We start from the raw sequence: 26,556 nt of genomic DNA on the forward strand, positions 1-26,556 counted from the left end.
TGGCACCAAAACACACGTCACGCTTGCTATTTCCGTCCGAGGTGCCACATAGCAGCGGCAGCTTGGGTGACAGGGCCGAGGCATCGTGGGGCCGAGGGACTTCCGAGCTCCGCCCCGTCCTGGACGTGACATTTCACACTCCGGACGACCGAAACGCCAGCTTGGAAATTATCAAACCCGAGAGCGTGTGAATGTGTGTTTCCTCGCCATGGAAAGGTGTCGCTGCAGGTTTCAAAGGATCCAAAATCTAATCAAAGCAGGAAAGGATGCAGCTCCTTAACCCTCATGTTGTCCTGCAGGTCAAACTGACTTGTTTTAAAGTTTGAAAATGTGGAAAAAAATATATTTTCACAGTGAAATTTCTGATGTCCACATTTTCAACATTTTAGGGAAATTTCTGAACATTTTTTGGTGGAAAAAAAGAAATGTTAAAAATGTTTATTAAGAACATTCACATAAAAATCAACCAAAATCCAGGGAATTTTGCTGGATTTTGGTTGATTTATATGTGAATGTTCTTAAAGAAAATATTAGAAGTTTTACTGATATATATGGAATCACTTTAGATATTTTAGGATTTTTTTGGAAGATTTTTACTCATTTTTTGAAAAATATTTACAAGAATTTTCTTGCCAAATTTGGGGGATTTTTTTTTTTTTTTAAATAAAACTTTTAAGGGAAACTTTTAACGAATTATTGGAATTTTATTCCTGAAGGTTTTGCAAATTTTCAGAAATTTGGGGAATTTTTTGCTGAATTTTGGGATTTTTTTCAGATGAAACTATATTTTTTTGGGTGCCCATAAATAAAGACAACAGGAGGGTTAAGTGTTTTTTTTTTTAAGCGGCTAATTACCTCACTAGCGGCGGCTAACGTGGCTGCTCCGGCATGCAGGGATCGGATATCCATCAGCCTGACCAGCAATAAATCATCAACATCCTGAAATGTGAGCTGAAGTTAAAGGAAACAATGAGAGGGAGAGTCAAAGCACTGTCATGTTTATTACCAAGAAACAGAAAAAATACATTAAAGGCATAATCATATTCTGTCATAGCTGTGTTATTCACCTCGGACATCTTAAATATATTTTTGGACATTATGATACAGGAAATCACGCCGTTGCCGACAGTTAGCAACTCAAACCCCCCCACCTGTCCCGCTGGGTTTTCTCCAGGCTGAATCTGATTCAAGGCGGCGGCAGTGAGGATTCATGCGACCTCGAAACCCGGGGCTGCATGCTCAGAATCACAGAGTTACACAGAAAACACCAGAAATCCAATAGAAAATGAAAGAAAAGGAGGAGGAGGAGGAGGAGGAGGAGGAAGGTGGATGAAGGGAAGAGCCACAGCAACACTGGAGAATGTATTGTGGTGAAACAAAGCTGAACATCCTTCCTTATTTACATGATGACGGTTTCAGTCTGCAGGGAATACGGGACGAGGTTCCGCTGCCTCGAAGCGGGACTCGGGGTCCTCGTCATGGGGCTCGGGGGCCGGTAGATGGGGCCCGACGGGGCGGCGATTCTGGCAGCGGGGGTGCGAGGGGCCCATCTGGAGGGAGGCCGCTGGTTGGCCGGTCGGGCCGGACGAGAGAAACTCTTCTTAGGTCTGACTGGAGACATTTCAGCCGGATTTACCTGAACGGAAACATTAGAGAGGAGAAGAACAGTTTAGGGAATCTGATAATAATAAAGGTATATGATGGTAAAGATGGTACATTTATTTCTTTTTTTTTTATGTTTCTCCCATTTTTTGGATGTTTTCATTATTTTATTTTTTACTTTTTAAAATTGTTTTATATATATTTACAATTTCTTCATTGTTTTACTTTTTTATTTTAAAAATATTTGTAATATATTTCAAAATGTTTGTTCTGTTTTTGTGATCTTTCAATTTTTTAATATTTAAAACTATATTTATATTTCTTTTTAATTTTTTTTTACAATTTTTACTTTTTAATTTTACGTTTCATGTATTTATGTAATTTTTTACTACTTCATTCTTTTTACTTTTCAATTTTTGAATATTTTTTATTTATTCATATCTTTAAAACAATTTCTTCTTTTTATTTTAAAAACATTTTTAATATATTTATATTTTTAAGTACTTCATTTTTTACTTCTTAATTTTTTATATTTTTTATTTATTCATATTTTAAAAACTATTTCTTCTTTTTTACTTTTTATGTAATTCTTTATGCTTCACATATTTATATCATTTTTAACTAATAAATTTTTTTTCTTTTTAAATGTTTCAATATTTCTTAATTTATTCTTATTCTTTCTTCTTTTTTTACATTTTAAATAGCAGGCACATGGGAGAGGAGACCAGTTTAGAGGATCTGATGGTAAATAAAGGTGTACCTACCTCCTGCCTGTAGGCGGCGTATCCGTTCCGGGGTCCGGAGCTGAACTCGTGTTGGATCTCCAGCATGTCCAGCAGCTCGATAAGTCCTTCGTCCCTCAGCTCCGGTGCTGCCAGCCCTCCCCTCTGCATCCTCTGAGGTGCGGAGGAATTACTCGACGTCCTGTGGTCCACTTTGCTCTCCGTCGGCTTCCTGGCAGCGTCTCCGGCAGAGCTGTTGGTCCTCGGTCTGATCTTGGGGCTGCCGGTGGCCGGAGACCTCCACTGCTGGGACGCTCTGGACCCCCTCTGCCTGCCGGAGTCCACCGCCGCCACCCATTCTTGGCTGAACTCCGGCTCTGCTGTCAGCACGTCGCAGTCCGCCTGGCATTTCTGGGCAGGCACGCGCCCGGGCAGCCTGCCGGGGCTGGCGGCGGCCCCTCGGCGCTGACAGCCGGGCGTGGGGCTCTTTGGCTCCGGTCCCTGCGGAGCCACCACCCCCGACTCGGTCAGCGTTTTCCCCTCGTTCTCATGCAGCATGGCGCCGAACTTCCTGAGCACCGATGGGCTGACGCACTTCCTGTCCCCGAGGACCCCGGGACCGAAGGACTTCCTGTCCGGAGCCGGGGACTCGAGCTGCGAGCGAGTTGGGGGAGCGACCGGAGCGTCTCGTTGTCCAAGAGGCGGCTTGGCTCCGGTGTTCTCTTTGTTGGGGGAGCTCTTCATGTGAGACACGCGGTTCTTCCGGTTCTCGGCCTCTTCAAAGCTGCCCAGGAACTGATCCGGACCCAACCTGGTTCAACGGGAGGTTCATGGTTAGTCGTTTTGGTTTTTATGTATCGCAGATATCTGTAATTTCATTCCTCCTAATTAGAAAGAGCACAGCCTCAAACAGACTAAAAACAACCACAAAGAAGAACAACATGACCAGAAACAATCAAAATAAGACAAAAAATGACTCCAGAAGAAGAAAATGCCCATTAAAAGATAGAAAAATACAGAAACAAAACATGATCACAAAAACACACAGAATAATCAAAAAAGACAAGACACAAAACACCCACAAAGAGACACAAAAGTCCCAAAAAGAGAGAAAACAATCAAAAAAAGGACAAAAAACGACCACAAAGAGACATAAAAGGCCCAAAAAGAGACAAAACAATCAAAAAAGACACAAAACACCCACAAAGAGACACAAAAGACCCAAAAAGAGACAAAACAATCAAAAAAAGACACAAAATTACCTCAAAGAGACACAAAAACGACCAAAATAGTACAAAAAACTTAGAAAAAGAGACAAAAAATGACCACAGAGACCCAAAACAGCTACGAAGAGACATAAAAACAACCACAGAGACACAAAATGATAGAAAATGATCGCCAGGAGACATAAAACATCTACAAAGACACACAAAACAACCCTAGAGAGACCAAAAAAAGGCCCCAAATGAGACAAAACAATCATAATAAGACAAAAAAATACAAAAAGAGACAACTAAAGACACACAAAATAACCACACAAAGACGCAAAATGACCACAAACAGACAAAACAACAACAAAGAGACAGAAAGCATGAGAAACAGATGAAATAAAGGAGAAAACGTTCCTGAATAAACTGTCACCTTTCGTTTCCGGATGCTCTCCTGAAGTCATCGTGGTTCTCAGAGACGTCCTGGCTCACTCTGATCGTGTCGCTGAAGTGCTGAAAGACATCAAAAAACTCCATTTAGACAAACTTCTGCTGTATTTAAAAGTTTTAAATGAGTTTGTGCTGGCTGTAGACATGGAGGACGGAGATCTGATGAGACTGATAACAGAACAAGGTTTTAAAACACAAACAACTACTTGTTTAATCTTTAACATTTAGTGTTTTTTTTAAATTTTTAAAACATATTTATTTTTTAATGTTTCTTCTGTTTTTGTGATCTTTTTATTTTTAATATCTTAAAATATACTTACATTTCTTTTTAATTTCTTCTTCTTTTTTGAACAATTTTTACTTTTTTATTTTTTAATATGTTACATATATTTAAATCATTATTTACTTCATTTTTTCTTTTTGAATTTATGAATATTTTTGAGTTTAGCCATATTTTTATTTTTTTTACTTTTTAAAATATTTTATATACATTTCCAATTTCTTCATTGTTTTATTTTTTATTTAAAAATATTTTAAATCTATTTGTATTTTTTACTGCTTCATTTTGTTTGCTTCTTAAATTTTTGTTTTTTTAATTTATTCATATATTTTTTAACAAATTCTTTTTTTACTTTATTAATATTTTTGATTTATTTTCATTTTACTTTTCCTTCATTATGTCTTTTTTATTTTGAAAATATTTTGAATACATTTTTATTATTTTTATTACTTTTTTTTAAACTTTTTACATTTAGGAATATTTTTGAATTTATTCATATTTTTAAAACAACTTCTTTTTTATACTTACTATTTCTTCATTGTTATACTTTTTATTTTAAAAATATTTTGAATATATTTAGATTTTTTTACTGCTTCATTTTTTTACTGCTACAATTTTTAATTCTTATTAATTTATTAATGTATTTTTTAACAAATTCTTTTTTTTCTTTTTCAATATTTTTGATATGTATTTATTTTTTGTTTTATATTTCCTTCATTATTTCTTTTTTCTTTAAAAGATATTTTGAATATATTTACATTATTTTTTACTACTTCATTTTTATATTTTTTAAATGTTTGAATATTTTTTTAATTTATTCATATTTTTAAAACTATTTCTTCTTTTTTAATTTTTTAAAAAATATTTGGATATTTATGTTTATTTTTTATTTTACATTTTCTTCATTATTTCTTTTCTATTTTGAATATATTTCTGCTATTTTTTACTGCTTCGTTTTTATACTTTTTAAATGTTTGAGTATTTTTTTAATTTATTCTTTTGGATGTCCTTCTGGCTGCTGACCAAAAACCCGATCGAGGCTCGACATCAAACTGTTCTGATCTGTTGATTTTGTGATTTGCTGGTGAAACGTTTCCTGTGGAACCGACAGACTTTTAACATCTTAACTTGTCCTCTGTCAGGCTTGAAACTAACGGACGCTGAAACTAACTCCTGTAACCGATACGCTCCGGACTGAACCCCGGCTTCATCTCCGGTTTCCCCCGACGTGCAGATGCCGCCGGAACGAGGCACCGGGAAGGAGGCGGAGAAGCCGGGAATGTGACTCACCACGTGGCGAGCGCCGTTGTTCTTCCGGCTCGTCTGCTTGCCTTTTCCCAGATAATCCTGCAGCAGGTCTCCGATCTCGGACACGCCGTTGGGGTGGCGGTAGGTGTAGCCGTTCTGGCGACTCGCGGGAAGGTAGCCGTTGGCGCCGTAGCCGTTGCTATAGTGATGTGGCACCGATATAGCAGCAGGGTGGGCGTCGCCGCGGTGTCCCAATCCGCACTCCAACGGGACGCCGTTCTTCTGGTTGTCAGCGGCGACGTCGTTCGCTCCTCTGCGGGCCTGAACTTCATTGTAGAGCTGGAAAATGGTAAATGAAACAAAACGAATCATTTCTGATGATTTTTTTTAATGCATTCTGCAGGAAATTGTCTAAAAATCATCACAAAATCACCGCACAACAGCAATCATGATCAGCAGTTTGCACAAGCGTCTTTCCCTTAAATGCTTCCTTTAGGATCCACTTTCAGGACGTCTGTCAGCAGTTTAATTAGCTTGTTAACGTTCGTATTGTTGCTGAAACAAGGCCACGAGTTTGACACCTTTAGACGAAAGCTCTTACTTAGAAACAAAACCACTAACATGCATCACATTTCTGCCTTTCAAACCTCCAAATGAATGCATATGTCTAAAAAAAAACTCATTCATCAGCCAAAGACAGAAGAAATCAACAAATTCTTAACTTTCTGACAGTCCTTGAACTTCTCACGTGTCACTTTCGGTTTATTCTGTGGGTCTCGTTTAAAAAAAATTGCCAAAAATGAACCATGTACACTAACTAAATTCTGTGAAAAACAAAAAATTCTGCATTTTTTGCCACAACTGTGAAGATATCAGTGATTCAGCTGCAATCTACAGTCACCAGACAGAAATTCAGGAACTTTTTGGTTGAACTGCAAGCTGCTTTTACAAAAACCAGACAGGAAACGAGTATTAAAACAAAATAAAAATGTAAATATTAAAATATTTATGGCATGTGGAACCACAACTTCTTCCACTTTTACTTTGTATAATAATATTAACAATAATAATAATAATAAATACATTTTATTTGTATAGCGCTTTTCAAAACACTCAAAGACAGGTTACATGTAAAATCAACAAACATTAAAATGGAGGAACATCATAAAAACTCGTCATAAAAGAAACTCTGCTTTTGTTTTTTCATATTTCATGATTTCTGGTATTCTGAATGTGTTTTACTGCACAGAAGGCATTTCTTAGCAGAGCGAAAAAGTTTGCGAAAGTTGTTAAAAATGCAAATATTGAAATATCAATTTATTGAAATAATGTGTAGCCCTGCGACAGACTGGCGACCTGTCTAGGGTGTCCCCTGCCTTCGCCCGAGTCAGCTGGGATAGACTCCAGCCCCCCCCGCGACCCTAGTGAGGATTAAGCGGTGTATAGATAATGGATGGATGGATGAAATAATGTGGAGCCTCTGTTTCTTTCAGTGTTGGGATTTTCAATGTGCAATTTTTGTATTCTGTCTTGTTTATATATATACATATATATCAGTAAAACTTCTATTTTCTTTAAGAACATTCACAAAAAAATCAACCAAAATCCAGTAAAATTCGCCGGATTTTGGTTGATTTTTTTGGTGAATGTTCTTAAGAAACTTTTTTTTCCACCAAAAAATGTTCAAAAATTCCCCAAAAATGTTGAAAATGTGGACATCAGAGGTTTCACTGTGAAGATATTTTTTTCCCCATTTTCAAATGGGTCAGTTTGACCTGCAGGACGACACGAGGGTTTAATGAATTTTAGATACTCTTGTGGCTGAATTTGTTTGTTTTTCTGATAAATAACTCAATAACAGACCTCCACAGTTAAAGACAGAGAGCCTGGTTGGTTCTATTTGTCTGTTTCTGCATCAGTAGCTGCAGTTTTGTACTAAAGAATCAGTAAAAGGCTCGAGGTGGAACTCTCACCTCTTCGATTTTCCTCTGAATGTCCTGCAGCTGATCCTCCCACTCCTGCATCTCCGAGTCGAAGTTGTCCATCAGCTCCGGCCTCTCCGGGCCCCATCCCCGGCCGCCGTGCTCCAGCCCACGCTCCAGATCGATGGCTGCCATGACGCAGGAACCCCTTCCAACGCCCGGAGGCCTTTTCCAGTCCGGCCCTGTGCTTCTGCTCTTTCACTTTTCCTGTCCAGAGGTCGGTGAGGGGTCGGATCACTGGCCTGGAAACACTAAAGAGTCAAAAGGAGAGATAACGAGGCGGCTTAATGGACGGTAAGGAGGAAAAAAGCCACGTGTTGTTGTGTGATTTCACCCCTTTTAACCCTCCTGTTGTCTTCATTCACGGGCACCAAAAAATATTGTTTCCTTGTCTGAAAAAATTCCACAAATTCTGCAAAAAATTCCCCAAATTTCTGAAAATTTGCAAAATCTTCAGGAAGAAAATTCCAATAATTTTTTTAAAAGTTTCCCTTAAAAGTATTATTTAAAAAACAATTCCCCAAATTTGGCAAGAAAATTCTTGTAAATATTTTCAAAAAATGAGTAAAAATTTTCCCCCCAAAATTCTAAAATTATCTAAAGTGATTCCATATATGTCAGTAAAACATCTAATATTTTCTTCAGAAACATTTTTTCCACCAAAAAACATTGTTTCCTTGTCTGAAAAAATTCCAAAACTTCAGCAAAAAATTCCACAAAATTTCTGAGAATTTGCAAAACCTTCAGGAAGAAAATTCCAATCATTCCCTAAAAGTTGCATTAAAAAAAAAAAAAATCCCCAAAATTTGGCAAGAAAATTCTTGTAAATAATTTTTTAAAAAATTGCAAATATCTTCCAAAAAAATCCTAAAAATATGTAAAGTGATTCCATATGTATCAGTAAAACTTCTAATATTTTCTTTAAGAACATTCACATAAAAATCAACCAAAATCCAGCGAAATGGAATTATTGGAACTTTCTTCCTGAAGGTTCTGCAAATATAAAATTTGAAAATGTAGGGAAAAAAATATCACTTTAGACATTTTTTTGATTTTTTGGGAATATTTTTACTCATTTTTTGAAAATACTTAAGAGAATTTTCTTGCCAAACTTGTTTTTTTTATTATACATATATATATATATATATATATATATATATATATATATATATATATATATATATATATATATATATATATATATATATATATATATATATAAAAATTTTAAGGGAAACTTTTAAGGAATTATTGGAATTTTCTTCCTGAAGGTTTTGCAAATTTAAAGTCTGAAAATCTGGGAAAAAATACATTTTCACAGTGAAACTTCTGGTGTCCATATTTTCGACATTTTTGCTAAATTTTTTAACATTTCTTTTTTTTTCCACCAACAAAATGTTGAAAAACTTCCCAAAAATGTTGAAAATGTGGACATAAACATATATTTTTTTTCCACATTTTCAAACTTGAAACATGTAAATCTGACCTGCAGGACGACTGGAGGGTTAAACCCTGAAACCGAAGCCTGGTCACCGAGGAACACGCGGCACTAGACGGCCTTTTAACTCGCCTCGCCTGTTCGTTCCGCCTCCACAGAGGTCGAGATATTTACAGCCCTGTACTTGGACATTCTTCCGCAAAATTCACAGCCATGTAAGCCTACCTAGGCAGCACGTGTGGACGAGAATACCGCATGACAGCAGCGAGTGTTTAGACTCCTGGTCACTTTGACCTCCAGCCCGCCTCCCGCTTACATGGGGGCAGAAAAATCCCCGGCATGCCACCAAGGTGGGCAGTTTTCTCAGAACACGACCCAGTTGTGGCCGCATGGCGTCAGCTCTGTAAGCCGGTAATGCCAAAAAGTCCCGGCCTTGCTTGTTTTGCACACCGATGACAGGCTAAAATATGCCCCGTACACAGACATAAATCAGAAAATCAGGAAAGAAACATCCTCAAGAGTTGTTTTTTTAAAAAATGTGTTATTTGACAGAAACAATTATGCATGTTGAGGACTGAAAAATTGTTTTAAAATAAAGAAATAAATTAATATTAACAATTATTTAACAGGTTTTCCCTGTTTTGTTAAATTACATACAACTTGCAATAAAATTACAAGAAAAAATCATACTTTATATGTTGACTTAGAAATTAACATTCTAAAACTGCTAATGATCAGAAATCTTTTTTAAAAAAATAGTTGGACCGTAAATTTGACTATTTTTACAGTATTTAAATTGCAAAAAAATAAAATAAATAAAAAATAAATAAATTGCTGAGAGAAACATTATGTATGTTTAGGACATAAATAAGTTGTTGTTTTTTAAAATTAAGTTATTTTACAGTTTTTCCAAATAGCAAACAATGTCCACATACATGTAAATCAGAAATTTATATTTTTAAAAATAGTTTGACTGTAAAATTTCGGTATTTTTACTGTATTTAAATTGCAAAAAAGGTATTTTTTCTAAAAATAAAAAAAGATGTTTGACAGAAACAAACAAGCTTCTAAATCTAAACATATCTTCAGAATTCTGCTGAATCACATCTCAGATCCTCTACAGTTCATTTCTGAACTAAACTGCACCCTAAATGTCACTCAGATTCAGATTTAGGATTTGTTGTTGTTGTTGTTGTTATTGTTGTTGTCAGTATTATGAGTATCCAGGTCAAAAAGTGGCTGAATGTACCAGCGCTACCCTCCCACCTGTGATGTAAGAGTACAGATATTAATAATCTTGTAACTATGCATAGTAAACTGACTGCATGTCCTAAGCAGCCTGAGCATGTCAGAGGCACAAAAAATGAAATAAATTAAGAAAAAAAACAGAAAATACAGCTTAAATCTGACGGAAATTTAAAGAAAAATCAAATAAATTTGAGATATTAGTGTAAAAAATGAGGGAAAACTCACTCTCAGCTTTAAACCTTGGCTTTGAAATCTGAATTTCTGCAATATTTAGAGCTTGACTCTTAATTAAAATTACCATAATATCATGCATTAGACTATTAAAAAGCTGCTCTGTGCGCTCCAGCTCCTCTTACCGGCTCTAAATCAAAGTTTTCAGTATAAATCCTCCGCTCTGCTGCGCTCTGTGCGCTCTTGGATAGATTCTGTCCACCGACTCCCCTCTGCCCGGTGCTTCCTTCCCCTCCGCTTTTCCCTCCGACGCTGTTACGTAAAAAACCCACCGCGGGCTGGACTTAAAGCGTCCCCTGCCTCCGATTTGTCGAGCACAAAGTCCGGCGTTAAAGGGTAAACAACTCGTGTTCCAGCCGGGGTCCCCGCTCTTTATACCGCGCCCCGGTGTTTACGGGGGCGCGCCACCGGAGCCGGCATCGGGTGTCATAATGTCAAATTTATTCCAGCATTTGAAGTCTGGATGGGACAACTGTCGTCACCAGCATCCCGGCTATAATTACGGAGGGAGAGGGAAAGTGTTTACATAGCTGCCTCAGCTGCTGCGCCTCTCCGCCAATCCGCACCTCTGTTGCTACTCCGCTTTCGGAGGCTCGGGCAGATTTCGTCTTGTGACCAGGCTCCCGCTGCAAATCATTTTTCCGAGGGATGCCAAATGGGTGTGGGTGACACAGTGAGTAATAATGTGTCACCGGCAATAATATCTTTATTGAAGGTAGTCACGGAAAAGATCCTGGCAGGTGGATGCCGGGAATGTTTGGACACATTTTACGCATTTTAGCGTAATTTCTGTTGAGCATTTATCAATGTCAGACTTAAATATTTTTACCACATGTTCCTGAAAATGATGCAATCGACTCAGAATTTTACATTTAATGCATCTAATTGTGAAAAAATAACGTACGTATAGAGGGTAGTCACGGAAAAAGAGGTTGACAGGTGGATGTTTGGAATGTTTGGACACATTTTACGCATTTTTACGCATAAATCATGAGCTTTCCATGATTTAAATCTGCTTGTTTGAGGATATGACACAATCAGCTCATAATTCACACACTTTATACTTCTATTTGTGGAAATTAATATGCAAAATAAATATTTATTGAAGGTGGTCATGGAAAAGAGGCTGGCAGGTGGATGCCGGGAATGTTTGGACACATTTTACGCATTTTAAGCATAATTTCTGTTGAGCGTTAATCAATGTCAGACTTAAATATTTTAACCACATGTTCCTGAAAATGATGCAATCGACTCAAAATTTTACATTTTATACCTCTAATTGTGAAAAATTATATATGTATTGAAAGTAGTCACGGAAAAGTGGTTGACAGGTGGATGCCGGGAATGTTTGGATGCATTTTACGCATTTTTATGCATTTAAATGTAATTTCTGTTGAGCATTTATCAATTTCAGGCTTAAAATTCTTACTATGTCAGACTTAAATATTTTTACCACATGTTCCTGAAAATGATGCAGTCAACTCAGAATTTTACATTTTATACCTCTAATTGTGCAGAAATAATATCTTTATTGAATTTAGTCATGAAAAAGAGCCTGGCAGGTGGATGCCGGGAATGTTTGGACGCATTTTATACATTTTTCAGCCAGAATAATAGTGCAGTCAGCATGTTTTGTTACTTTTTAAGCATTTTTTTGGCCATTAAATGTAATTTTAGTTGATTTTTACATGGTTTCATGTGTTAAATTCTACGTCTTTTTGTGGAAAATGATGCAATCAGCTCAGAAATCACACAAGCAAAATATTGATGGTTGTGACAGAAAAAAGAACAGCAGGGCATGTTTTGTGACGTCCTGGAGTAACCCTCGGCCGTGTCCGTGTTTTGGACATCTGAAGACAGTTGCTACTGTTCATCTGCTCTGCCATCGCTCGCTAATTCCTCCCACTAATCAGGCTCCCATTGGGAATCCTGGGGCCTCTCGGACAACATCTGACATTTGGCAGCTGACATGATGAGCATAATTCCTCCCATTTTGAAGGGATCATCGGCGTCGCTCCCCCACCTGTTGTGTTCCCTAAAACATGAGCGATGAAGGAACTTTATCCTGACTTCACCTCCAGGCAGCAGAGGTTGTTCCCCAACAACAAAAAGAGCTCGTCGCTATCACAGGCTCCGTATGAGACGACGTATATTTAGTGTGGACTTAAAGCAGGACGGTGGCGGAGCTTTATGGTTAGTCGTTTGGGTTTTAATAACTGGACAGATATCTCTAATTTAATTCCCCCTAATTAGAAGGAGCATTTAAGATACTCAACATGTGTTTCTAATCACAGAAATCTACTAATTTATCTGCAAATATCTGAATTCTGACTGGTTGTAAATCTGATTTCAGAAACCTGCACTTTAATTTGTCATAATTCTCAACCACAAAGACACAAAACGGCCTCAAATGGACTAAAAACAACCACAAAGAAGCGCAACATGACCAGAAACAGCCACAAAAACAATCAAAATAAGACAAAAAATGACCCCAAAGAGACATTAAAAGCCATTAAAAGACAAAAAACACAAAGAATGGAAACATGACCACAAATACACACAGAACAATCAAGAAGAGACAAAAAACGACCACAAAGAGACACAAAACAACCACAGAGACAAAAAAAAGCCCAAAGTGCAACAAAACAATCATGATAAGACAAAAAAAGTACAAAAAGAGACACAATACGACCAAAGACACACGAAATAACCACAAACAGACATAAAATGACCCAAAAAGAAACACAAAATGACCACAAAGAGACAGAAAATGATCACCAAGAGACATGAAACATCTAGAAAGACACATAAAACAACCACACATGATGCAGTGACCACAAACAGACAGAACAACAGACAAAAAACTTACAAAAAACAGACACAAAACAGCCACTAAGAGACACAAAACTATTAAAAAGACACAAAACAACCATAAATAGACAGAAAACAACTACAAAAAGACATAAAACGACCACAAAAATACACAAAACGAACACAAAGAGACACAAAACAACTGAAAAGAGACACAAAACGACCACAAAGAGACACAAAACAAGTGAAAAGAGGCACAAAATAACTGAAAAGAGACACAAAATGACCACAAAAAGGCACAAAACTACCGCAGAGACACAAAAAACTCCCAAAGTGAAACATAATGCCCAAAAAGAGACAAAACTATGACAATAAGACAAAGAAACTTACTAAAAGAGACACAAAATGACTGCAAGGAGACATAAAACATACCAAAGAAGGGCAAAACTGCCTCAAAAAGACACAAAACAACAACAAAAAGATATAAAACAACCACAATAAGACAAAAAATAGATGTCAAACAGCCACCAAGAGACACCAAATGAAGTTTCTGATGTCTGTAATTTAAACACCAGACAGTCAAACTAATAAACACTAAAACGGCTGCTGAAGGTAGAAGTGAGTTTTCCTTGACGACTGACGATATTTAGACCTGAAACGTTCTTTCTTATGTGGAAAAATTACAGATATGTAATGTTGTTTATGTAATGTAAAAATGTTAAAATAGCTTCACCTGCTGCTGCTTCATGTCCCGGTTTAACTGGCTGTCACTGCATGCTGTATTTATAAAGCTTGTTTTATTACAAACTGTGTCAAATCTGCATCTAAAAAATCTTTTTTCTCACTAAAATGAGGCTCTGAGGCTTCATTGACAAAACAGATCAATATTTGTTTAAATCAACCCAAATCCAGACGGCTGTAGTTGCTCAGGGATGCAGAACAATGACGGTAATGATTTGTCCCATAAACACCGACCATACATCGTTCTACATTAAAATTCAGCATAAAGACCAGTTTTAAAGAATCCCGCAGTCTTTGAACGCATCGTGTAGAATTAACCAAATGGAAACGTCATCAATCTGACTTTATTCTATGTGTTTGTTTTAAAAATTTGTCAAAATTTGTCTATTTACTTTAGTCAGATTCTGTAAAAATCAAAAAATTCTGAGGTCCTCAACACAACGAGAATTCACGACTGGCTCAGCTGTGATCATCAGTCAGGTGACAAAAATTCAGACAGTTTTTAGGTTTATCTGTAGGCAGTGTCTCCACGGAGACAAAACAAAACATAAAATGACAAAAATGAGACACAAAATGAGAAACGAATAACAAAAACAACATAAAGCAACAGCAAGAAAAACAAGGCATAAAATGATATAAACGACAGAAAAAGCAAAAAGCAACAAAAAGGAAGCACAAAATTAAACAAATGAGACAAAAAAATGACTAAAATGAAATGCAAAACTACAAAAATGTGACACAAAATGAGAAAAAACAGTAAAAACGCAGAAAGCAACAAAAACGAGACACAAAAAGGCAGAAACGAGTTGAAGAACAATAAAAACAAGACACAAAGCTACAAAAATGAGACTTAAAATGACAAAAACAACAAAAAAGCAACAACAATAAGACACAAAATTATACAAATGAGACAAAATGACAAAAATGAGACAGAACAATAAAACTAGACACAAAATGACAAAAACAACAAAAAATGCAACAAAAGCAAGTCACAAAATGACACAAATGATACACAAAATGATAAAAACTGAAAAAAATGAAAGAAACGAGATACAGAGCAATAAAAACAAGACACAAAACAGCAAGAATGAGACTTAAAATGACAGAAATGAGACACAAAATGAAATAAACAACACAGAAAGCAACACAAACGAGACAAAACAAAAAGACGTTTCAGATTCTCCTTCTTCACGGAGCTGCAGGACTTTAGATTGAAATGAAAAATGAGTAAAAATGTTTTCAGACGTTTAAATCTGTGACTCACCTCCAGCTGTTAATGTCATTGGTTGATATGTTGTTGTCATGACGACGCTGAAACTCGCCACACGTCCTCGAATATGCGAACACCGGGCTGCTGTCTGTGCTCCTGGTTACCTTGGCAACAAAAGATGATGGGGATGGAAAAACCAACAACAACAACAAAACAAAAGAAATCAACAGAGCAACAAAAAAGAAACGAACGAGAGAAACGAACATCACAGAACGAAGAAGAGCGTGAAGAGGAAGACGAGTTTAAAGATGGTGGCGTAGGACAGGGAGGAGAAGAGGACGAGGATGAGGATGAGGAGGATGATGGGCTGGAACATCTGGGACACAAATAGGAAGTGAGGTAACAGGAGGGGAGGAAGCAGAATCAGATTTAACAGTCTGAGATGTTTAGAAGCAACATGAAGCCTCAAAAAAAAAAAAACATTTAGAAAATACTTCTCTAACATCTCACTTGAAAAGGAGAAATTCTTACTTTGGTCAAAATGGCTTGAAATTTGTCTAAAATGCATCAAAACATACAAAAATTTACAAAACAATTACGAAAAAATGCCCCAATTTACTCAACACCTTTCAAATATTGTACAAAATGACCTGAAGCTTGTTGAAAATTGCTTAAAATGTTCCAAAATGTTTTAAATGACATAAAAATCTGCCTTAAATAGTGATAAAAAAGGAAAACAAGTGGTATAAAATTTTTTCAGATTTCAAATTATTAAAAAATTGTCTCAAATGACAAAAAAATACAAAAAATGTCCAAAATTGCTCCAAACCTCTCAAATGTTGCGCAAAATGACTGGAAGCTTGTAGAAAATTACTTATAATTGTTCAAAATGTTCTTTTATAAAGCAGTGACAGTAGAAACAGTGATAAAAAAGAATGCACAATTGGTATTAAATTTTTTTCACTTAAAAAATTGTTAAATATTACAAAAAAATTTCAGAAAATGTCCAAAATTGCTTTGAAACCTGTCAAATATTGTGCAAAATGACCTGAAGCTTGTCTAAAATTACTCAAAATGGTGCAGAATGTTAAAAAAAATGTCAAAAAATTACCTAAAAATCAGTCCTAAATAGTGATAAAAAAGGAAAACGCGAGTGGTATTACGTTTTTCACTTTAAAAAATTACTGAAAAAATTGTCTAATGACAAAATTTTAAAAAAAAATGTCCAGGGTTGCTCAGAACAAATGTTTTATACAAAATGCTTGTATAAAATGACCTAAAATGTTCACAAATGTTTAAAAAAAAAAAAAAAGTCAAAAATTACGAAGAAATCTGTCCCAAACAGTGATAAAAAAAGGAAAACACAAGTGGTATTAAATTTTTTCACTAAAAAGTTGTCTAAAATGACAAAAAAAATTACAAAAAATTTCCAAAATTGCTCAAAACCTGTCAAATATTGTACAAAATGACCTGAAGCTTGTTTAAAATTACTTAAAATGGTTAAAAATGTTTATAAATTATAAATTCGTTCTAAATAGTAAGAAAAAGAAAAAACACGAGTGGCATTAAGTTTTTCTTGCTTAAAACAGGGAACATTTAGGAAATTCTTCACCAAAATTACTCAAAACTGTCAAATATTGTACAAAATGACCTGAAGCTTGTATAAAATTACTGAAAATACTTTAAAAAAAGTCCAAAATGACCTAAAATCTGTCCTAAACAGTGCTAAAAACAGAAGCAGTATTAGTTTTTCCTGCCTAAAGAGAAGCCACCTCTAGAGACAGCATGTCCTTAGAGACAGCATGTCCTTAGAGACAGCATGTCCTTAGAGACAGCATGTCCTTAGAGACATGTCCTTAGAGACAGCATGTCCTTAGAGACATGTCCTTAGAGACAACGTGTCTTTAGAGACAGCATGTCCTTAGAGACATGTCCTTAGAGACAACATGTCCTTAGAGACAACATGTCCTTAGAGACAGCATGTCCTTAGGGACATGTCCTTAGAGACAACATGTCCTTAGAGACAACATGTCCTTAGAGACAGCATGTCCTTAGAGACAGCATGTCCTTAGAGACATGTCCTTAGAGACAACATGTCCTTAGAGACAGCATGTCCTTAGGGACATGTCCTTAGAGACAACATGTCCTTAGAGACAGCATGTCCTTAGAGACATGTCCTTAGAGACAACATGTCCTTAGAGACATGTCCTTAGAGACAGCATGTCCTTAGAGACATGTCCTTAGAGACAACATGTCTTTAGAGACAGCATGTCCTTAGAGACATGTCCTTAGAGACAACATGTCCTTAGAGACAACATGTCCTTAGAGACAGCATGTCCTTAGGGACATGTCCTTAGAGACAACATGTCCTTAGAGACAACATGTCCTTAGAGACAGCATGTCCTTAGAGACAACATGTCCTTAGAGACAGCATGTCCTTAGAGACATGTCCTTAGAGACAGCATGTCCTTAGAGACAACATGTCCTTAGAGACAACATGTCCTTAGAGACAGCATGTCCTTAGAGACAACATGTCCTCACCGACAGCGGCTCCTCGTCGTGCTCCTCCGTCTTGGGGACCTCCAGCCGGTCGATGAAACTCTGCAGTTCCTTCCTGAAGGCCTTCATCTGGGCGTTGATGCGGTACAGCAGCTCGTGCTCTCTTATTCGTCCGCCCTCGTCCTCGCCGCCGTCCTCGCCGCCGCGGCCGAACATCAGGTCTCCGTTGGACACGTAGACCCGGGCCTCGGAGATGATGGCGGCGGTGTCGGCGATGAGCCTGTCGATGGTCCGGACCAGCCGCTCCGCCTCCACCCGGATGTCGATCATCTGCTGCCGCTCCCGCAGGCTGCAGCGTCCCGGCAGGAAGCGGGCCAGGGCGGAGGAGGCGGCGCCCTCGGGTCCGCTGGGCGAGTACAGCCCCCTGGTGGGCGTCAGGCACCGGCCGCCGCCTCCGTTGCTGTTCCTCACCTCGTCCGGGTCGCTCTCTCCGCCCACCGGACCTTCACGCTTACGGTGAGGCGGCAGCAGGCGGGACGAGGTGGAGTCCTCGTCGCTCTCACGGCGGCCGCTGGCGGCGCCGCCGGCGTCGCTCTCGGCGTCGCTGTCCCGAGGACTCGGACGTAAAGACAGGTGGGAGGCCAGATCGTAGCGCTGCATGTTGGACAGCAGGACCCGGTTCTCATACTGAAGCTGCATCACCTGAAGAGGAAGGAAGATAAAGACGGAAACATCTCAGGAACGGAGCGATGATTTATCATTTCCTGACACCTTAGAGACCAAACATCCGGCCAGCTGGAGGGTTTAGAAGCAGAGTGGTCCAAAACACTTTCTGTAGCTTTTGAGAAAAATAGATTCAAAGTTTTGTGTTTTCAAGAATGTTCTAATATTGGAAGCGCCTTGGAACATTGGAACTTTTGTGTGATTCTGGACAAATTTTCTGCAATTCTGGATCATTTTCAAGTTATTTTAGACAAATTTTCAGTCATTCTGGATCATTTTTAATCATTTCAGAGAAATTCTGACAGATTTTGGATCATTTTCCAGTCATTTTAGACGATTTTCATGTCACTCTGAACAAATTTTCACAGCTTTAGATAATTTCTAGAAAATTTTCTGCAATTTTGGATCATTTTCAAGAAATTTTAGACAACTTTTGTGTAATTCTTGGATGATTTTTAAAGCATCTTGGACAAATTCAGTATCATTCTGTAAGTTTTCAGTCATTTTAAATCATTTTCTGAACAGATTTCAGTAATTTTTGAGTCATTTTGGGAAGATTTTTGTCATTTCTGACAACATTTGTGTAATTCTGGACAAATTTTCTGCACTTTTGGATTATTTTCAAGCAATTTTAGACAAACTTTGGATGATTTTTGAAACATCTTGGACAATAAGGGTTTAGGAGCAGAGTGGTCTGACCCACTTTCTGTAGTTTTGGAGAAAAGTTTGTTTTTTCCAGAATGGTCTAACATTAGGAGTATATATGTAACGCTATATTTGGGTTGGGGGTCAGACCACTTTGCCGCTAAAATCTAGACCATAAAATATTACAGAAATGATGTAAAACTCAGATTTTTAGTGGGTTAGACCACTCTGCTTCTAACCCCCTCATGCCATTCTGCAAGTTTTCAGTCATTTTGGTCAATTTTTGAGTCATTTTGAGAAGATTTTTGTCTGTTCACAACTTTTGTATAATTCTGGACCAATTTTCAGTATTCATTTTTAATCATTTTATAGAAATTCTGACTGATTTTGGATCATTTTCCAGTAATTTTAGAAAATTCCAATAATTCCTTAAAAGTTTCTCTTAAAAGTTTAATTTAAAAAAAAAAAATCCCCCAAATTTGGCAAGAAAATTCTTGTAAATATTTTCAAAAAATGAGTAAAAATCTCCCCAAAAAATCCTAAAAATATCTAAAGTGATTCCATGTATATCAGTAAAACTTGTAATATTTTGCATAAGAGCATTCACATAATGGATGGAATGCTGGATTTTGATTGAATTTTATGTGAATGTTCTTAAGAAACATTATTAGCATTTCTTTTTTTCCACCAAAAAATGTTCAAAAATTTCCCAAAAATGTTGAAAATGTGGACATCAGAAGTTTCACTGTAGGAATATTTTTTTCCCCACATTTTCAAACTTTAAAACGGCTCAATTCTGACCCGCAGGACGAAACAAGGGTTAAAAGGAGCCATTGTTTCTTTGTTCTAAGAGTCCTGACCTGAGTGTGAACCTCATCTCGAGCTCTGCTAACAGGCTTCCTTATATAAAATACCTTAAAGAACCAGTAAACTGAACATTTGTCTACTTCTGGTCCCACCTTCCCGCTGAGGTCGTTGATCTGCAGCCGTGCTGCCTTCAGCTCCTCCTGCAGAGCTTCGGCCTTGGCTCCGTCCGTCCCTCCGGAGGTTCCTGCTCCGTGTCGGGTTCCTCCTTCATGGGTTCCTGCTTTGAACCTCAGCTTGTTGAGCTCGGTGGTGACCCTCTTGTTCTGGTCCTCGGCGTCGGCCAGGTTCCTCCTCAGCAGCTCCGCCTCGTCCTCCACCAGCTGCAGCTGCTGCCGGAGCTCCGTCAGGTCGTCTCCGAGGCCTCGGCCGGCGCCGGATCCGCCTGGAGCTCCGCAGGCGGCGCCTCCGGAACCTTCGCCCTCACCTCGGAGGTCGTCCAGCTCGGCCCGGAGGCCTCGGTTCTCCACCTGATGGAGACAATAGACCAGATCAGGAGTGAACTTCCACCCACATAGGAGAGGAAACGATATACAAGAAGATCAGACTGTAGTAGTGAGGCACAGTTTTAGTGGAAATGATCATTTTTTCATTTCTTTTCCACTAAAACAAACAATAAAACTAACTAAATATGCTCCTGTACATCTACAGAATATAATTAGCATTGCAATGCTTCATTTAAAAAGTCATCATGTTTTACCTTCATCAAAAAACTTGCAGCTTCTGCATTTTGTACATTTTAATAATATTTAAATTAAGTATTAAGACCAACTGCACTGTAAATATAAACAAATATAACCTACTTTTAACTCTATTGTAACTGTTCTTTTTTACAGATTTTCCCTGGTGAAGCAGGCCACAACTGTGAATATTTTCCAAATCAAATATCTGTATTTTTATAAATATTTAATTAATTCTTTGTGAAAATACACAATTGGTTCTGTATTTAAATAAGCAAAAGAAGAAGTTTATTTCAAATAGTTTCCATCATTTGAAAGATAAATTATGTGCATTAAGGAGCGAAAAATATTCTTCAGATTTTCCCTGTTTTGAAAAATAGAAAATAGAATTATTTTCCAGATATTTGCCATTATTTCTAAGAAATTGTAGGTAAATTAAGGACTGATTGTTATTTTACAAACAAATAATAACTAGTTCAATCACACAAAAAAATAAAGTCCACATCAAAAAAATGTCTTAAACTGTATTTAAATCAGGAAATAATGTAATTGTTTTCCAGAGTGTTATCAATATTTACAAGAGGAAATATGTATACGAAGGACTGAAAAATGGTCAAATATTTTAAATTTTTTTTACAGAATTTCTGTTTTGTTAAATTATAAATAACAACTATAAATAATAATAATGTAAAATTTAAAGTTAATGTAAACTAATGTAAATAATAATTTACATTAAAAACAGGCCAAAAAATGTGATCGATTCTTTCACAATTATTATTGTGTGTTAAAAAAAATAAAAAATTTACATCAGCAAAGAAAAATAATTATTTTCAAGATATTTTCCATTATTTGGAAGGGAAAAAAGGTAAATTAATGATTAACTCTTATTTTACAGACAGACAACTACTAATTACAGACAAAATTAATTAATTTCCATGGCAAAACTGTAATAATAATGAATTTATTTACACTGTCATTATAAAATTACATAAATTAAATATAATTAAATCCACTACAAGTATAATTTTTTACATAATTTTTCTAATTTATTTTCTGGAACACTTCCTGGTAGATTTTCACCATTCTCCCAGTATTTTTAATGTTTTTTTATTTATTGTTTTTACCCCAGCAGCCTGTCCTGTCTCACCTCCAGCTCCACGATCTTCCTCCCCAGGATGTTGGCCTCCTCCTCCACCAGCCGGAGCCTCAGCTTCAGCTCCGACTCCCTGGTGGTCGGTGGACCTCCGGCTTCTCCTTTAGGGTGGCTGCTGTCCAGCTCTCCGTAGAAGGAGCGATATTTCTGCAGCTCCTGCTCCAGCCGGTCCTTCTCCTTGTCGATCTTGGCCGTCTTCTTCCTCATCAGCACCGCTTCCTCCTTGATGAAGGCCAGCTGGCACTTCAGGTCCTCGTTGTCCTCCTGAGACGGATTTTAGAGTTTATTCAAGCAGAGGCGGTTCAGACTTAATCCTCGAGTTCAGAACGAAAGATTAAAGTCAGGAGAAGATTTTCTAAGAGTCTCTCTGGATGAGAGGATTCTGCTGCAGCTTCATTTAAATAAAGCAGAACGTTTGACTGGAGAACGTTACATAAGGAAGTGAATTTAAGCACTTTAACGTGTCTTCTTCATGCATATTCATGATAAAAAAGCTCTCAGATATGCAACAAGGTGACCATCAGGAGAAGAAGAGTTCACGACACGTTAATCGTCTTTATTTTAGCAGAATCTCACCTCAGTAGGAGTCTGTGCTGCCTTCTTGTCCGACTTCGGGATGTCCTTACTTCCCCTTCTCTTCTGAGACTGGAAGGGAAAATTTACAAACATACGTGATTATGTGCATTTCATCCGATTCGTGGAGTAATTTTAAGCCAGAAATATCTGGAAAAGGCAAAAAGTAAATGAATAAACACTAGAATTTGAACATATTTAGCATTTTTCCTCCAGACCAGCTCCTGCTTCAAATACACAATTAAAGCTGCAAGCAGCGTGGAACGGGTCCTCACATCCAAGCATGTCCACCAGGTGGCACTGTGACTGAGAGTGTATTTAGAACCTATGGATGTGATGACAACTGTACCCTGATCACAAATGTAAAGTTTGAGGCAGATTGGAGCATGTACAGGAGAGTTATACAGCATTTCCTGTCCATCCACCAGGTGGCGCTATGACAGTGACTGTATATCAGCATATGGATGTCATCAGGGCTGGACTCTGATCAAACGTGAAGTTTGAGGCAGATTGGAGCATGTTCAGGCCAGTTGCACAGCACTTCCTGTTTCATGTCGAGACGTTGAAATTTCGGGGGTTGTCATGGCCACGCCTTCGTGTCTTATTTTTGCTATTTCTGCCCGGTTTTTGTCATTTTGTGCCTCGTTTTTGCCATTGTGTCTCGTTTTTGTCATTTTGTGTCTCGTTTTTGTCATTTTGTGTCTTGCTTTTGCTATTTTGTGTCTTGTTTTTGTCGTTTTGTGTCTCGTTTTGTCATTTTGTGTCTGTTTTTGTCTTTTTATCTTGTGTTTGTTGTTTTCGTTCTCGTTTTGGTCATTTTGTGTCTTGTGTTTTCCATTTTATGTCCTGTTTTTCTCGTTTTGTGTCTCATTTCTGTTGGTTTGTGTCTTGGTTTTCTCACTTTGTGTCTTATTTTTGTCATTTTCTGTCTTGTTTTTGTTGTTTTGTGTTTTCTGTGCTGCAGGTTTAGCCAGAAAAAAAAGACAAATTCTGCGAAATTCTGCAGCACATCCAGTCTGAATGCATCTAGTTTTACTATCGTTCCTGCACTAGAGGAAAAAAACTGGTGTTTGACTCAAATCTAAATCAAAATCCTGAGAACGGAACCAACAGGAGGTTCAGAAATAGTGGAATTTCTGAACAAAAACAGAATCTTTTAGTCTTGTTTAAAACTACAAGCCGAGCGTGTCCTTCACCTCTTTGGTTTTGTCCAGCTCGTTCTGCAGAGCCTGTTTGGTCACCTCCACCTCGATGAGCTTCTGCCTCAGCTTCTCGTTCTCCTCTTCAGTCTTTGTTCGCTTCTCCTCCACCTTCTCCAGCTCATGGTGCAGCCTCACCGACACGTCTTTGGCCACCTGCGAGAAAAAATACCCAGACAAAAATTTTGTATCAGCTGAGGAGCTGAAACTGCAGCGTTGGCGTTGCTTTGTGTTTGAACTTCATTTTCTAAACGTTTTGCAGATGTTGTATCTCATTTTTGTCATTTTGTGTCTCGTTTTTGTCATTTTGTGTCTCATTTTTCTCATTTTGTGTCTCGTTTTTGTCATTTTCTGTCTCGTTTTTGTCGTCTCGTTTTTGTCGTTTTGTCTTTTTTTGGTCATTTTCTGTCTTGTTTTTGTCTTTTTGACTCGTTTCTCATTTTGTGTCCCGTTTTTATCTTTTGTATCTTGTTTTTCTCATTTTGTGTCTCGTTTTTGTATCTTGTTTTTCTCATTTTGTGTCTGTTTTGTTGTTTCGTGTCCCGTTTTTGTCATTTTTTTGTCTCGTTTTTCCTCATTTTGTGTCTCACTTTTCTGATTTTGTGTCGTTTTTCTCCTTTCGTCTTGTTTTTCTCATTTTGTGCCTCATTTTTGTCATTTTGTGTCTCATTTCTGTTGTTTTGTCTCGTTTTTGTCATTTTTTGTCTCATTTTTCTCATTTTGTGTCTCATTTTTCTCATTTCGTGTCTTGTGCCTAATTTTTTTGTCGTTTAGCGACTCGTTTCTGTTGTTTTGTGTCTCGTTTTTGTCATTTATGTCTAATTTTTCTCATTTTGTGTCTCGTTTTTCTCATTTCGTGTCTTGTTTTTGTCGTTTTGTGCCTCATTTTTTGTCGTTTAGCGACTCGTTTCTGTCGTTTCATGTCTTGTTTTTGTCGTTTTGTCACTTTGTGTCTCGTTTTTCTCATTTCGTGTCTTGTTTTTGTCTGTGCTTCATTTTTTGTCGTTTAGCGACTCGTTTCTGTCGTTTTGTGACTCATTTTTGTCGTTTCGTGTCTTGTTTTTGTCACTTTGTGTCTCGTTTTTCTCATTTGGTGTCTCATCTACCTTCAGGTCCTGCTCCAGACTCCTGAGCAGCTCCTCATCGATCTCTCCGGTCTGGGCGTATCTCAGCCGCTTCCTCTCGGCCTTCCTCAGGCGATACTGCAGGATCCGGCAGTTTTTATTGGCTCTCTCTAACTCACGCCTCATTTCCTGCAGCTGACAAGTGTCTTCCTCGTAGAACGTGTCTCGCATCTCGTCCATCTCCGTCCTCATCTCCTCGATCTCGCACTGCCAGGTTGAATTACAGCAAAGATTAGAGACGCTGCAGCATCTTTCAGTCCGGAAAACAACATTTAAACAACAGTTTTTAACACTTTCTGAGTGCCAGCTGCATGTATTTCTTATTTTGCATAACTAGTGTTTCATGAAATGCAAATTTAAGCTGCTAACTCTGCAGGGAGTCTCCTCTAATCACAAGATATAATTGATCGACTGGATCAATACCAGCCTAATCAATAACCAATTACTCATGAGCAGCCAGTTTAGTCTTATTTTAATGTTTTATGGACATGTTCACGTCTCAGCTCAGTGATGACTCTGCAAACACATGATGCAGCTCAGATTTCAGGCTTTTAATGTTAAAAAAATGAAGCTTTTCTGTTTCATAACATGAACCCAGATGGAGACTTTCTGTAAATCCAGTCAGGTGACAGCGAGTATTTTTATCTGCTGTTTTTCTCTAAATAACTCCTAATGGATGTCAGAGAATCACACGAGCAGGATATCAGACCTTGAGATCTTCGTTCTCGTCCAGCAGCCTCTCCATCTCCTCCTCAAGGGCCTGGTCCTGGTCCTGGTCCTGGTCCTGCAGTGTCACCGACCCCGCCTCTGCCGCCTCGGCGGCCGGCTCCGGCTGCTCCTGCGCGGCCTCCACGGAGCTCATCCCCTCGGCTCTGGTTTGCATCCTGCTCCTCTTGAGTCTCTTCTGCAGATGGAAGTGGATCAGCTCAGCCTGCAAGCATCCTCCCCTCCACAGACCCGAACCGAGGCCGCAGCCCGCAGACTCTGCGCCTCTCCGCCGGCGGCCGCCTCCCTCTGCGCCTTTTTCCTTCCCGAAAGTTGTGCCGGAGAGCCGACGCCGGCCGGAGTCTCCTCTGAAGCAGTTTAGGGCTGAGCGGCGGCCTGAATGTGTCGGAGCTTCTTCGGCAGCATCCGCCCTGTTTGCTGTGACGGGATCAGCCTCAGCACCATCCGGCAGCGGAGCGGCGGCTGCGCGGCGGCTCTCGGGCTCCCTCTCCCTGCCGTCCGCGGACCTCCGGCTCTGCCTGCCCACCGCGTCTCTGCTCCTTCCCCGGTCCAGAGGAGACCTGGAGCGGCCTGGCTGTCTGGCGGTTCTCTCCTGGGCTGTAGCCGGTGAGGGAGCCCGCTGCTGCCTCCTGCCTGCTGCGCTATTGTCCGCTGAGGATGAGGATGGAGGATCTGCAGCGCCGCCGGCGGCAGGACGCATTTTACGCACCGCTGGAACCAACTGAGCACGACTTCTATCCCTCAGAAATACACGCAATCTGCTGCACTGGACACTCCAATATATTAAACCATAAAGCTTTAAATGATTAAAAAACGCTGAAACCTTCGAGCATCTCTACAACCTCAACTTTGCAGCAGGATGTTTCCGCTAAAACGCCACTAGGTGCCGCTTTTCTGTCCGCTTCTCTCATCGTTTCTTAACTTTAAGCTTCACCCAGAAGCAGTAAAAACTCTCTGCAGCTGAAGCACCGACAGCTGCGGCTCCATAAATGCGCTAAAAGTTCCAGCAAACGCCTCTCCAGACATGTCTGGAGGAGAGGAGCGTCCCAGGGATTCCTTCCCGCAGAGCCGCGGAGGAGCCGCTGATTCCGGGCAGCACCAGGCACCGCAGGGCGCCGAGCTCCAGCGTGACGTCAAAACACGGAGACACAGAGAGCTTCTGTCTGGAGGATGGTTTACTCTCTGATAAACATTCACTA

General features: G+C 38.6%; 2 protein-coding genes and 1 long non-coding RNA gene across 4 annotated transcripts; 1 reads left to right on the forward strand and 2 right to left on the reverse strand.

Annotated features, from left to right (window-relative positions):
* Nucleotides 1-982: 982 nt before the first annotated feature.
* On the reverse strand, nt 983-15,368 carry LOC111567674 (uncharacterized). Of its 2 annotated transcripts, none has more exons than XM_023268948.3 (6): nt 15,226-15,368; nt 7,484-7,743; nt 5,553-5,849; nt 3,966-4,045; nt 2,367-3,135; nt 983-1,636 (listed from the first exon to the last, which is right to left on the reverse strand). In XM_023268948.3, exons 2-6 carry the CDS (start codon nt 7,625-7,627, stop codon nt 1,400-1,402), a joined length of 1,527 nt encoding a protein of 508 aa, XP_023124716.2. In that variant the 5' UTR covers nt 7,628-7,743; nt 15,226-15,368; the 3' UTR covers nt 983-1,399. The 2 variants fall into 2 exon arrangements, with proteins under 2 accessions (XP_023124716.2, XP_023124707.2); XM_023268939.3 differs by lacking the exon at nt 15,226-15,368 and adding an exon at nt 10,535-10,781.
* On the forward strand, nt 7,665-12,096 carry LOC129350174 (uncharacterized). The gene is made up of 2 exons (XR_008603487.1): nt 7,665-7,786; nt 8,985-12,096. It is a non-coding gene; the product is annotated as an uncharacterized LOC129350174 (long non-coding RNA).
* Nucleotides 15,369-15,406: 38 nt separating the features above from the next.
* On the reverse strand, nt 15,407-26,430 carry LOC111567664 (protein SOGA3-like). Its single transcript, XM_023268927.3, has 8 exons — nt 25,341-26,430; nt 24,614-24,838; nt 23,505-23,663; nt 22,312-22,380; nt 21,730-21,999; nt 19,998-20,372; nt 17,713-18,372; nt 15,407-15,547 (listed from the first exon to the last, which is right to left on the reverse strand). Exons 1-8 carry the CDS (start codon nt 26,055-26,057, stop codon nt 15,437-15,439), a joined length of 2,586 nt encoding a protein of 861 aa, XP_023124695.1. The 5' UTR covers nt 26,058-26,430; the 3' UTR covers nt 15,407-15,436.
* Nucleotides 26,431-26,556: the final 126 nt, after the last annotated feature.

This window comes from Amphiprion ocellaris, chromosome 12 (assembly GCF_022539595.1).
Source record: "Amphiprion ocellaris isolate individual 3 ecotype Okinawa chromosome 12, ASM2253959v1, whole genome shotgun sequence".
NCBI lineage: Eukaryota > Metazoa > Chordata > Actinopteri > Pomacentridae > Amphiprion > Amphiprion ocellaris.

What these genes read in the sequence shown, in the direction of transcription:
- LOC111567674 (XM_023268948.3), bottom strand. Translation starts at nt 7,627, where the DNA reads ATGGCAGCCATCGATCTGGAGCGTGGGCTGGAGCACGGCGGCCGGGGA. An exon ending in ACAACGGCGCTCGCCACGTG is followed by an intron (nt 4,046 to 5,552) that starts GTGAGTCACATT and finishes GATGTCTTTCAG; the next exon opens with CACTTCAGCGACACGATCAG. An exon ending in AGAGCATCCGGAAACGAAAG is followed by an intron (nt 3,136 to 3,965) that starts GTGACAGTTTAT and finishes CCGTTGAACCAG; the next exon opens with GTTGGGTCCGGATCAGTTCC.
- LOC111567664 (XM_023268927.3), bottom strand. Translation starts at nt 26,057, where the DNA reads ATGCGTCCTGCCGCCGGCGGCGCTGCAGATCCTCCATCCTCATCCTCA. An exon ending in ACGAGAACGAAGATCTCAAG is followed by an intron (nt 24,839 to 25,340) that starts GTCTGATATCCT and finishes TCAACCTGGCAG; the next exon opens with TGCGAGATCGAGGAGATGAG. An exon ending in GGAAGATCGTGGAGCTGGAG is followed by an intron (nt 20,373 to 21,729) that starts GTGAGACAGGAC and finishes TGTCTCCATCAG; the next exon opens with GTGGAGAACCGAGGCCTCCG.